The 13929-nt window shown below is 46.0% G+C and overlaps 1 protein-coding gene across 1 annotated transcript in view; it reads left to right on the plus strand.

Moving 5' to 3' along the window:
* The window catches only part of LOC146175401 (xaa-Arg dipeptidase-like), a 35865-nt gene extending 22670 nt beyond the window's left edge, over nucleotides 1–13195 (plus strand). Inside the window, exons 4-7 of the mRNA XM_084580744.1 lie at nucleotides 992–1133; nucleotides 7210–7452; nucleotides 10231–10524; nucleotides 13056–13195. Of these exons, the coding sequence (XP_084436870.1) occupies nucleotides 992–1133; nucleotides 7210–7452; nucleotides 10231–10524; nucleotides 13056–13084 (708 nt within the window). The 3' untranslated portion in view covers nucleotides 13085–13195. The remainder of the gene's footprint in view (nucleotides 1–991; nucleotides 1134–7209; nucleotides 7453–10230; nucleotides 10525–13055) is intronic.
* Nucleotides 13196–13929: the final 734 nt, after the last annotated feature.

The following is a 13929-nucleotide window of genomic DNA, read 5'->3' on the forward strand; positions in this document are numbered from 1 at the left end:
GCATGCTACTTCACAGATCATCGGGCAGTTTTCGTCTCTGTCAAGCAAAGTTAATAAAACATGTGTATACCCAATGTGTTTCATTGCTAAACATACAGTGACCACGACAAGCTCGGTCTGGGAAACATACCTCTCGCTACGTATATCCTGGCATAGCCGAGCTATGCCACTGCCAATTTTTTGAAACAGGTGTTCCGCTCAGTACAAAAGCCAGGTTTCATGTCATGCCAGAAATTTCAGCTTCAGAGAACTTCAAGGTCAAACTTTTGAAGTCAAACCACAGTAATGCGAAATGTGGACCCATGACCTTGAGTTTGACTTTTAGCTTTGAGATTTATTGCCGGAGCCGCCTGCTAGGGGGTAGTTGGAAGTTCACATGGCCGATCGTTGAATGTTCGGTGAGTTGTGTATAGGTAAAAATGACACTTGCTGTCACAAAGATTCGAGGAACTGCCAACATCTGTTGCACGTTTGCGGTGGGGGAACTGCAGAGGAGACTTCCTTGCAGGGCTCTTGGATGCCGAGTCAGGCTGAAGTCGGTCGCTTTCGTTTCAACGAAGCTGAGCAACTTCTATTTTAACGCGATAACGTTAAAGGCCCCGTTCACTGAAAATCGCGTCGGCGCCGGCGTTGGTGCTGTAGACTAAAAATGATGAGCATGCCGCTGGCAAGCGGTGGCTGGCAGCAGACATAGCCGCGCACTCATTGGACGCAGGGTTGCCTGACGCGTTTGGCAAGAGCAGCCAACTCGGGCCTGTCGTTTCATAGATTCTTCTGTAGGGTAGGCAGAGCATGGCAGAGCGTTTGTTCAGTTGTTTTTAAACTTGTGAGTCAATGGGCTGTAACAACCGCAGCTCACTAACAGATTTAATACGATTATTACACATGCAAGGTGTCGCCCTTCTCACTGCCATTCCCAGCTACAAAACTTCGTATATGTGTTAGAAGATTGCAAGTGAATGTTCTGGCACGATTACGCTTCATTTCACAGATCACTGTGCACTACCAAGGGAAGGCGGCTCACGCAGGGGCGTGTCCCTGGGAAGGAGTGAACGCCTTGGACGCGGCCGTGGCCTCCTATGTTAATGTTTCACTCCTCCGACAGCAGATGAAACCTGCGTGTCGAATCCACGGTGAGCTCACGTAGCCAAGATCCCCTTCACAAAGAGAACGCGATGGCCTTCCGCTCAAGTTATCAATTTATTTTGCCTTGAATCTCTCAGTTGCAACACTGGCACATGTTTGAAAGCCCTACGTTCCAGGGCTGGAACTTCGGTGCGGGATATTCAGGTGGGAAAAGGGGATTCCTTACTGCTCAGGAACGCGCACCCTTTCTCGATGTGACAGCATTGACACATTCAGTTGCACGAGAGGAGAAATAGTATATGAGTGTGAGCGCTGTCCGAGATCACAGTTGTGCATTAATGCCACTTGCCCAGACTGAATTAAGACTTTTGCCTGTGCTAGTTGGCCCATGGCTAATTGGTAAATGAATAGCGCAAACAAACGAAGACGAAGGACGGGCGCTGACTACCGACTGTTTATTAATCAAGCACAATAAGTATAGCCCACGAGGCGGGCACATGAAAAGGCGATAACGCAACCAATTTTAAGATCGTGATTTCAACAGGTGCAAAACAAATGTACATAGGCTCGTGTTCGCTCTACCCGCAGAAGGGATGATGAATGAGGTGCAAAGTTGAAGGGAAAAAAGTGGAAAGGCGAAAAAAGGGAAGAAAAGTGAACGGACTCAAAACCATCTTAGCAAAAGACAGTAAAAAAAGTGCATAAACTTATAATGATCGCAGCAAAAGGCGTAGTCAATCAACTAAACGACAGCCAAAAAGAAACACGGCGAAAAATGATGCACACTTATGCACTTTTTTGACTCGGCCTTTTGCTACGAAGGTTTTAAGTCTTTTCATTTTTCTTCCTTTTTTTTTCTTTCTGGCTTTTCTTTCCTTTTGCTTTGCCCCTCTTTACCGTCCCTTCTATGGCTGGAGCGAACACCAGCCGACGCACATTTGTTTTGAACCCATTTAAAACACGATCTTAAATTTGGATGTGTTATCGCCTTTTACCTTTTATGTACCTACCTCGTGGCCTAGTGTAGGGTATTTATCATGCTTCATTTTAGGAAATAAACAGTTGGTAGTCAGCGCCCGTCCTGTGTTCATGTCGGCGTCTCTCATAGCCTGAGTCGTTTTGGAGCGTTAAACCCCAGAAACCAAACCAACCGTACTGTGTTCATGTGTTTCTTCGTCCTCGTTTCTTTCGCGCTGTTTCTTCACCATTTACCCAGAATGGAACCCGCACCGTCGTACATATGGCAGCGCAGTGTGTCGCTGGCGTCGCTCAACTATTATCCTTGTTTTTGTATGGCGGAATTCAAGGACGAAGACGTCGTGGGTGGAATGCGCCTTATCGAAAAGTGGTGTCGCTGGTCGGCAACCACACAGTCCTTGCTGACGACCCAAGCTGCCACGGCTTCGTTGAAACTCGTGCAAACCGTTCTCTTGAATAAAGCCGGAATGGCATGGCGCGACTTAGGGGGCGATTGCTGCGCAGTGGTGGTGGTGAAAAACAGTTAATTAGAAAATGAGTGTGCAGTTGCCCGTGGGACGCGCGCGTCATTTTGACGCGCCTAGCTCGAAATCGCGCCGCTGCGTGGTTCTACGCGAAGTAGAAAAAGAAAACGCATCGCGCGGCGCGTCCACTGACGTCACGGCCAGCGCCCACCAATCAGCGTGCAGTCACGTGTCATTTTGGGTTTTTGGTTTGCCAACAGATGACTGTGCTCTCCGCGCATCTCGGAGAAAGGATGCACCTAAAATGCTACAGGCCGATTACCATAACGTCTGTTATGTACAGGTTGATCATGCAGGCGGTGAACTTAAAGGTGCAAGCATGGGTAGAAAGTAACACAATACTCGGAGAACTTCAGAACGGCTTTAGAAATTGTAGGCGCTTAGATGATAGCCTGTTCGTGCTTACCCAATGCATCAAAATATCTAGAGGGGAAAATAGACCTTTGTATTTGGCCTTCCTGGACATAAACGGGGCGTACGACAACGTAAACAGGGAACTCCTGTGGAACATATTAAAGGAAGAAAGTATCGGTTATCAGATAATAGAGCTCCTACAGGAAATATACCGGGATAAGAAAGTAGAAATTACATGGCAAGGGATAAGAGGTACGGAAGCTGTTAAGGTATGCAAAGGATTAAGACAAGGTTATCCTATATCACCGCTGCTGTTCATGCTTTATATGATAAACATGGAACGGATGATACAAAAAAGTAACCCAGGTTTTAACCTGTCATATAGATTAGGTGGAAAGGCGGTAGAGCAGCGCCTCCCCGGTTTGATGTATGCTGACGATATCGTGCTGTTTGATGAGACTCTGGAAGCATTGCAAACTCTAGTTAAGTATTGCGGAGACGAAGGGGACTCTCTAGGCTTCCGTTTTAGCGCAGTTAAGTTGGGTCTGATGGTTTTCAACGGCTCAACTGATCAGGGTCTTAAAGTACAAGGCTATGAAATACCAAGAGTAGCAGAATATAAATATCTGGGGTATGGGTAAACGAAGGATTGGCATACATTGGAAAGCGTGAGCAATCACTTAAGGCCAAAGGAAGAAGAAATGCCGGGATAATGAAGCATAGGGAATTGTGGGGATACAACAGGTATGAAGTTTTGAGGGGTATTTGGAAAGGAATTATGGTGCCAGGGCTTACTTTCGGAAATACGGCTTTGTGCCTAAAATCAGAGGTACAGTCGACATTAGAAATAAATCAGAGAGCCGTCGAACGATTAGCACTGGGTGCCCATGGCAAAACCACAAATGAGGCGGTACAGGTAGATATGGGCTGGGCATCTTTCGAAGTACGGGAAGCTCAGAGTAAAATATTATGTGAGGAACGCCTGAGCAAATTGGACAGTAAAAGATGGGCAGCTAAAGTATTTAAATACCTTTACTTAAAAAGCGTTGACTCACATGGAGGAAAATAACTAGGAAACTAACTAGTAAGTCCCAAGGAAAGAGAAATAAAGAGCATTAAGCAACAGGTGAAAAACACAGAAGGTAAAAAATTGGATAAATTCGATGCAGAAGAAACAGAGTGTGGAATTATACCGAAAGTGGAAAAGGCAGATCAGGAAGGAAGCTTTCTTTGATAACTCAAGAGGCAGTGCCCTACTTTGTGAAGCTGGATAAGGGTGCCTTAGAACACACAGCTACAAAAAGAAATTTAACAGTGAAGATGACGCATATGTTGTGGTAACTGCAGTGAAAGAATTGACCATATTATACTCGAATGTAATGGTATCCATCCGGAAGTCGATGCAGGCGCAGTCACTCTTCCTGAAGCTCTGGGGTTTAGAGATACCAGTGGCCGGGTGAATAAACCGGCGGTGGAAGCTAGCAAAAAACGACTGGAAGATTGGTGGCTTAAAAGCAGAAAACTGACATAATGTTAGTAATGTAGCAACAAAAATTCAAGAAATAGAATTATGGTGTAGTTCTTTGCCTGCAGAGATGGAGAAGCGCTATACACGCAGTAAAAACAAAGCCTGAGGCCGATTGTGGCACCGATCATCAGCTTCTTGTTGCCAAATTTAAGCTTCGATTGAGGAAAATGCAGGAAACTAGAAGGCCTTTCAGGTATATGGTCTGGTTCAAATTTAATCAGAATACACTGCGGAAGTGAGGAATCGATTTCAAGGATTACATCTAGAAGACAGAGAGCCTGAAGAGATGCGGACTGATGTTAGTGATATAATACAAGAAATTGCTACTAAGGTAGTTCCAAAGCAAAAGAAATGCAAGAAAGCAAACTGGTTATCTGAAGAGGCTTTGCAAATAGCTGAGGAAAGGAGGATGGCAAAAGTTATGGGGGAAAGAGAAAGGTACGAGGTTCTTAATGCGAATTTTCAGAAAATAGCAAGGAGAGATAAGAGTGCCTTCCTGAACATACAGTGCCAGGCAGTTGAGGACAACAGCCAACTGAGGAACACTAGAGCTCTGTATCAAAGATATCAAAGGAAGCGTCTGTGCTAAGCTGGGCGTAATAAAGGGCAAACGAGGCAGGGACATCACTGAAGCCTCAGAGATAAACAAGAGGTGGCAGGAATACACAGAAGAACTGTACAAGAAGGACCCGGATGTGCAAACCCAACATAAGACGGTTGTGATGACTGATCTCGAGCCGGGTATCCTGAAGAGTGAAGTTGAATGGGCCTTAGCCAGCATTGCTAAGAACAAAGCTAGCGGAATTGATGGCATTCCAGCTGAGTTGCTTCAAAACCTCAACTATGACGCTGTTAACGTTCTGTATACATTATGTCAGCAAATTTGGACAACCTTGCAGTGGCCATAGGATTGGAGGAGGTCAGTTTACATCCCCATTCCAAAGAAAGGCAGTGCCAAAGATTGTTCCAACTACCTCAGGATCGCGCTGATTTCGCATGCTAGCAAGGTGGTGTTGAAAATCCTCCAAGGTAGGCTGCAGCAGTATGTGGATCGGAAGCTTCCGGATATGCAAGCTCGGTTTCGCAAGGGCAGAGGAACTAGAGACCAAATTGCCAACCTTCGCTGGATCATGGAAAAAGCAAGAGAGTTCCAGAAACCCATCTACTTCTGCTTTATTGATTATGCGAAAGCGTTTGACTGCGTAGATCACAGCAGATTGTGGCAAGCTCTCCAAGAGATGGGAGTTCCAATTCACCTCATCTGTCTCCTCAGGAACCTGTATGAAGGGCAAGAGGCCACAGTCAGAACTGGGCATGGTCTTACTGATTGGTTTCCGATTGAGAAAGGAGTGAGGCAAGGCTGCATACTGTCGCCCTGCCTATTTAACCTATATGCAGAGTGTATCATGAGGAAGGCCGGTCTGGACGAATCTTCAGCTGGAGTGAAGATTGCTGGAAAACGTATTAACAACCTTACATATGCGGATGATACCTCTTTAATGGCAGAAAGTGAAGTGGAACTCAAGAGACTTCTGATGCGCGTATAAAAAGAGAGTGAGAAGTTTGGGCTGAAACTGAACATTAAAAAGACAAAGATCCTGACATCTTGTCTTATCAAGTCCTAGAGCATCAAGAGACAAGAAGTGGAAGCTGTGATAGATTTTCTCTTCTTGGGCTCCAAGATTACCCCAGAAGGAGACTGCAGCCATGAAATTAGGAGACGCCTGCTTCTGGGAAAGAGAGCCATGGCTAGCCTTGACCGCCTAGTAAAGAGCAGAGACATTAGACTGCCAACCAAGATCCGTATAACTCGTGCTATGGTCTTTCCAGTTGTGATGTATGGATGCGAGAGTTGAACTGCGAAGAAGGCTGACCACCGAAAGATTGACGCGTTTGAATTGTGGCGCTGGTGGAGACTCTTGAGAGTTTCGTGGACTGCCAGAAGATCAAATCAGTCGACATTGTCGACCATAAACCCTTACGGCTCTTTGGAGTGTCAAATTCTAAAGTTAAAGCTCAGCTACTTTGGTCATCTGATGAGAAGAGAGGAGTCGCTGGAGAAAGATTTGATGTTGGGTAAGGTTAAGGGCCGCCGGAGAAGGGGTAGGCAGCGAACGCGATGGTTAGATGACATCCTCGAGGCGCTGCAGATGAAGTTATGTGATGTTAGAAAGATGGTGAGAGACAGGAAAGCCTGGCGTGATATGGTCCATAGGGTCACGAAGAGTCGGACACGACTGAACGACTGAACAGAATTGAACTGATAATTAACCAATCTGAAACAATAATTAAGATATAAGGAGAAAAATAAGCATGATAGCTAGTGCTACCACCCCGTTTCAAAGGGGACGCTCCTATATTCCATCCATCCATCCACCAATCCATCTCGGCGGAACCTTTTTGGCGGAACTTTGTTGTTTTTTCCGCAAAGCTGGTGCGCGCGTCCAAGAGCCACGTGCATTCACGCATCGTGTTCGTTCGCGCGTAGTGTTCGGCCAAAATGGACAAGACAACCTTTAACGAGGCCCTAATCACCTAAGTGTAAAAGCGTCGAGTCTTGTGGGACGTACGCGACCGAAACTATAAAAACAACATAACCCAGATAACGCGGCGTAATAGCGCCGCTGCATTTTTCTCGGGCGGGTGCTTGCGCATCACGTTTTTCGCTCTGCAAAAACGCTCCTTGCGGTTCCGGCTTAACGGCCCTTTATTACGCGCCCCTTATTCGTTTCATTGCAGGAATCTTTACACAGTCGGGTAAGTATACCAGCATCATCGCTGACACAAGTACTGTCGTGTACCACGTCCGAGGGGAAACGGTGGATGATCTCAGCGAGCTAGTCGGCAGGGCCGAAGGATGCTTCTCGGCCGCGGCGCTGGCCACGGGCTGCACCATGACATTGGAGAAATGCCCGATGTACAAGGACGTCATCCACAACATGGCTCTAACAAAAACGTACAGGAAGCATGGAGTGGCTCTAGGCAAGTGCCTTCTAGAACAAAATTTCTTCATTCGGCAGCAAGAACATCTTAAAGGTTTAGAACAAAATTACAGCTGAATGACGTCGCCGTGTATTCTTGGTAATGAAATTTCTCCTATCAACGAAGGGAATACCTTGCGTCATTTGCAAAAGGATTACTCTAAGGATGGTAAATTTAACTGACATAACTAAAAAGAAAAGATATTGTAGCCTATCCCCTGTAAAAAAACAAAACAAAAAACTAAAACCAACAACCAGAGAACCGTCAAAAAACACGACAAAAGGTTCTGTAGCGCTTTCTCAACTGTATACTTTTCTTGTAGTTCTGTACTTATTTCTCTATTACTCTTTCGTATTTTACAGTTTTCAAGTACTTATCTGTTCTGTGTACACAAATTCCTATGTTACTACAGAAATTTGTGTTGTTACAACAGGTTTACTGTCGAAAACTGCACAAAAATTCTGTCTCAAGAACATAAAACTTTCTGGCGGGGTTTCGTCGTTGAGAGAAGATGCAAGCATCAAATAGATTGCAAGAAATGCCGAAGTCGCGGTAGGCGTACATCGTGTCACCCGGGGTCTTTGGTATTAGCCTTTTGCGATATGCGCAACGCAACCAATTTCTTGGCGCCGTCAGTGGCATTTTGAGCTGGACTGCGATCAGCTTCATGCGCCGCTTTGGCTCTTCTCTTGCCACCACATTCGTTATTCGTGGCAGGATTGAGATCAGCCCCCTTTCACTGTTAGTGCGTGCTTGGCTCACACACATTTGTGCACTGAGCAGTGCTACGGACATTGAACTTTACGGCTGAATAGCTGCGGATGCAATGCCAATGTGCCGGATCTTGGCGCGTGTGTCTGTGAAGGTCGTTAAAAATTGAGTTATGTCTGCGGTGCTATTTCTGGTAGCGCACAAACTGCCACTCCCGAAGCTATGCCTTTGTGTGTGTATATATATATATATATATATATATATATATTTCAACAGCCTAAGAAGTCCAACTGAAGATGACGTATGAAACTGCATGCGTGGCCCGATGCAGCTTGAATTCCTTGCGAGATCGACCTAGAGGTTGCGCCCCAGAAACGCATTTGTCTTAGGTCTGCTTCCATGTTTACGGCGGGTTTGGCAAGGAAAACGTGCGTTCTACAATGCAGTGGTAATTGACTGTTTAGAGTGTTCCAATATCAGAGAAAATAATCCGTGGATTTGACCAGTTCTGCAGAAAAGAAGCGCAGACTTTAGGAAAAGCAAGGCACGCCACCACCGGTCTTCAAAATTTACTGCCGTCGTTTTGCAAGTGGTTATTTTTTTTTTTTTGCACTACCGACCTCATGGGCTTGGTTTTTTTGTTCTCTCTTGCCAAATGACAGCTTTGATTTTTCTTATTGTTTTTTCAAGTGTGCGTGCACGTGCCTTATATGAGTGTCAGCCAGGCAATTTAGCGTCCAGCCCACGCATCTGCAAGGTTCGTGCTCTGACCAGCGGTAGTTTTTAATGACTAGAGACACAGCCTGGTTCATTATATCGTGCTTGACTCGAGGATTAAGCTGGTTAATTGTAGCACTGGCAGCGCATTATCCGGCTGCCGTGGACTGAATTACATCAACTCTGTGCAGACAACCAGGCACAAGTATTCTCCGAAAATGAGATTTCGCCAACACTGTACAGGAAACATCATCGCACAAGAAAGCTGACTATACACGTATAGAGCACTGAGTGGATTGAGTTTACCGAGATCAGAACAATTTGAATGCTTCTTGGGGCCAATGTCAGACAATCTGATAGTGTAACACTGCGTTAATGGCCCAGAAAGATTTCCTGTAGCCGAGGAAAGTATAAGGGATTTCTGATGTGTGTGATGTTAATAAATGGTAAATTGGGGGTGTAATGATTTTTATTGCGAAAGCAATACTACTATAGGTTTCGAGCCTTCAGCGTAGCGCGGCCGGTAGCCACATCTTACCCACGTGACACTGTGACGTCACACCCCACGTGACACTAGGGTGAGAGCTGGGCTACCAACTCAAGCGGTCGGCATAGCGCGGTCGCAGCCACCGCGCAGCGCGTGACGTCACACCCCACGTGACACTAAGGTGAGAGCTGGGCTACCAATTCAAGCGGTCGGCAGGAGCTGCCAACTTGGGTCTCTCGTTTCATAGGGACGGTTATGTCAGAATCAGCCTGCTAGGACCCTGGCATTCACGTTACCCCTATAGGCCACTAAGGCATATTCATACGGCTTGGTTAAAGCGGGACTTTATATGTGGGCTGAGGAAGAAGAAAAAGAGAAGAACGCTCGGTCACCCGCAGCTAATGCTTTCGCTCAATATTTGGTTCAGCAGCGTTGAACCCTTGTAATGTTTTTTTTTACATTTCCAATGAATTTCACTGCTTGAGAGAAGTTCTACAGACTTGACAAAATTTAGGACTATAAGCGATTAATTTTCAATAACATTAAATCAATGATTCAGTCGCTGCGAGGACATCGTAAAAACACTGTGCGTAGACGATTTCGTTAAAACGATATCATGTTCTGCTGTGCCATGTGCTGTGACTAAGCCTGGTGTATTTGCGCACCAAGCGCGCCTCGGGTATGTGTGTCTGTTTTTCGCTATCAGTCATCGCTTCACTCGCAACGCTCACGTTAGCAGCTGAGTGTCGTGTGGTCGCCATGCGTCCCCTTTGGTTGTTCTCACCTTTAAAAATGGGTTAGTGCTGGCAACACGTTGCAACATATTTCACCGTTTTGCTTAAAGCGCCTTATTCTCTACGCAGGAGTCGAGTTCACTGATGACGACTTGTCGTTCATAGAGCCCTGCGGAGCTTCCACAGATGCCGGAAACGTGTCTTACGAAGTGCCAACCATCCACCCCATGTACGGCATCCAGACAGACGGCAAGAACCACACGCCGGCGTTTGCCAAGGCCTCCAACTCGGCCGAGGCGCAGCCGCCCACGCTGCGTGTGGCCAAGATGCTGGCACTCACGGCGCTCGACTTGTTCACTGATCCGGAATTTGTTTCCGAAGTGAAGTCGGAGTTTGCTGAGTGGAAGGCACACCGCCATGAGTGTGAGGACTGTCATGCTGTCATACGTTGTCATATTGCGCCTTTTCTTAGTGAAGAACAAGAAAAGACAGACAGAAAGCCAAGAACACAAGGCACGCTGGCAATGTTTGTTGCATCTTCTGTCAGTCTCATCTTGCTTTCTTTTTCTTTTTTTTGTCAAAAATACTTTTGTGTTGACTTCAGGACTACGTCAGCGAACTGGCCCTATCGCAACTGTGACCCCGCATAAACTTTGTCTTTGAGCAAACACACATTGACAACATAGATGGCTAATATAAACAAATGTTCTAAAATTTTGGCCCTTAAAGGACCCTGAAAAGCTACCAGTGGTAAGCACCGCTCGCAACCGATTAGGGCGACGCCTCCCCCCCGCACTGCGTCTCTGGACGCCCGCAAGTGAGGCGGGCGGGATGCGGTAAAGTGCCGTCGCTACTTGTTTCATCCGTCCTTAGTAGAGGGGGAAAGGAGGAGTGCCAGTTTCGGTCGCCTGCATGTTCGGTGTTTTTGAAGCCAGCGTAAAAATTCTTGCATTGTGGAGAGGACTGACGGAATACCTATTGCTAATGCGCACGTTCTACTTTAAGCAGACAGCTTTTCATGGGCCCTCTAACGAACCTTGAAGTAGTTTTGGGGTCACGAAACAACATAGAGGACAGTGCAGCAATCCATGAAGGGAAAATGTAAGCGGCATCGATAAAATGCAGAAAGACAACAGTTATCGTAGAACTGGGAACGACCTCCAGTTAGCGAAATTCAGTAGGAAATCAAGGGGAAATGTGAAACTGGGCAATGTATAAGAACGAATAACCGGGGGCACCTACGTTGACCGAGCAAATTTCAAGGAGAGCAAAACGCTGGCGCAGACAGCAGAGATTCATATCGAAAGGTGCGCGGCGCTATAGTCAGGCGAACTTGAGGAAAGCGCTAATATAGAGATCGGAGGAAAAGGGGCTTCTTCCAGCTATGGACGTAATTATGAGGGTAATGTAAATGATGAAATAGACGCTGCAGCTAGCACCTGGAAGTAAGAGCCGACGAGGCAGGCAACGCATCTTCCTTGTTAGAACGGCTCACGGCCGCCTCGGGCTAGTTACGTCGGCAGCTGTAGTAGTCCTGTGTACGAAAGATGGGATGGCGGCCAACCATGGATCCTTCCGACGTGTGTGCTGCTTTGAGTCTTAGGTGCCCGCATCATCAGTACCTGCAGCGCCCTTTGAACTGAACTAAGGCGGTTTCATATTCACGGTGTCTTGGGGCTCTCTTGTCTTTGAAAGGTATAAGTGTTACCGCTCAATTTGCTGGTTTACGGTGCTTCGTGCTCGCTGCCTATGCAATTTACACTTGCTACTGCGCTCACCAAAAAGCAATGCGTCCTTATTTAGTAGTTCATTCATAGTTAGCTTAGACAAGATATATTGAGGGTTTTACAAGCATGCTTGCTATCCCACATGGGAGGGAAGATGTGGGAGTTGCCATTAACGAACGGACAAGTGGGCTACCAAACTTCAGTAGCCAGTGGCGCTATAATGATTTCGCTTTACCCTAAGACAAGGATGGGAGGGCTTCCAATGAGAAGGTATCTCAAGCGTGATATTATGGTAGATGAAGCAATGTAAAACCAATATACGAGAAAATAACTATTTCATGGCATTCTGAAATACGGCGTGGACTTTCAGGATTCAAAATACGCCCTTCAGGTTTTAAACCTCGTCTAATTTAACACTGAACAAGTATAGGCAGCAGGCTGAAACTGAAAGACAGTTGCCTTGGTGAGCGAAATGATCGATGCCCTGCGACTTCAAATCTGGTGCAACCATATGGAATAACTTTGGGACAATTACTGCAGAAATAACTTTTGGAACTTACTGTCATCCGTACATGTCTTCAGTGTTGTCCTTTAGTGTTTATGGGAGAGCGGACTGAGCCCAACTTCTGCTCGCAAGAAAAAGGGAACTCAGCGGCAGAAATTCTGACGTAAGCAAGAACCTTGGATTTCTAGGCATTCAGCCTGCCTTGAGAAGAAGAACAATTCTGAACATTGTAAAAGACCATGGCAATAACGAGTTGAGGAGCCATAAGAAGAAAAAAAGAAAAAAAAAAACTGACAGCCCTCCGATGAGTTCAGCACTTTATCGGGCCAGAATAGAAAGGAACAACATTGGTTGAAAAAATCCAAGGGTGGTTATGCGATACTCCATAGCGCGAAGTTTGAGTGCAGTTATTTAGGCGTTTTTGCGATATATTAATGCATGTACAAATCACTTTTTATTTCCCTCATGAGTCAAAGCGAATTTCTCAGATTAACGAGCTCTTATTCTGAGAATTGGCTCGTGACTCCTCCGTGGCCTTCTTTCTCTCGGCTACAACGACAACAACGGCGACGCGGATCAACCGCCGAACGTGCGAGCTGCGCTCTAGAAATAAATCGTTCGTGGGATATGAGATAAAGCTTACTAGCTGAAACCAGAAATTAGAGCCGCCATTAGTTTCCTCGACCTGCAATGCAAGAGATGATTTATTTCTTTTCGCGCAGGTTGTCAAACGCCAACGGTTTTCGCCTAGAGACTCCGTCCGGATTTATGCCTTAATGAAGCCCGGCAGGTTCCAAGGAAGCTTCTTGGAAGCATCTACAGGAAACTACTGTACGGTGCTGTTACTACTGCTCATGTGTGCTCTTGGTTGTAAATGGAGTATATATCTGTATTGGCTTCAATAAAATCTTCAGTTGCTAGTCAGCGCTGGTCCCGTCTTCTCTCATGTCTCCGTTGTCATGTTGTTTTTTGTTTAATTATCTACCAATTCACTCAACCCGCCGTTTTACGGAAACTACCCGTTCACGCAAAGATAAAGTTACAAAAGCCGACACGAAACTGAATATTCGACCATATTTGTTTTCAACTGCTGTTAACAATGTCATACGAAACATACACAATGAACCATTTCCCCAAACGAAGTTCTTGTACCATGCTCTGTTTCGAGCGGCTGAAGTCACGTTGGTACAGTGAAGCTGAGCTTTTTGTATGTTGATATAAGCGCGCTGTAGTCTGTTACACTGGCATTTGCTGGTCAGTGGAATGCTCAGCCGGATCATAATAAACCGGAGTCCAGGTGATTTCTTCCGTTCCTGTTCCAGTATTCAACACTCCTTTCAGGGAAAATGAGGTCGTCGACAAGGCACCAGTCATTTAGAGAATAAGGGGCAGCACGGATCTCTGGCAGCAGCAGTCGTCACCTAAATGCACTGAGCAAGAGCAAATTCTCTCTACAAGCGCTGTGGGTACTTACAGTGGATGCTTTGGAAAAGGTGCACCATCGCTGTGAATGTTTCCGAAATGGTCGTTATTGTTACAGGCACAGCTGTCATTGCGATATTTGGCAAAGGAAAAGCTTAACGCTATAGCTATTAC

The sequence above is a fragment of the Amblyomma maculatum genome, chromosome 10 (genome assembly GCF_055883805.1).
Source record: "Amblyomma maculatum isolate TAMU_Amacu chromosome 10, ASM5588380v1, whole genome shotgun sequence".
NCBI lineage: Eukaryota > Metazoa > Arthropoda > Arachnida > Ixodida > Ixodidae > Amblyomma > Amblyomma maculatum.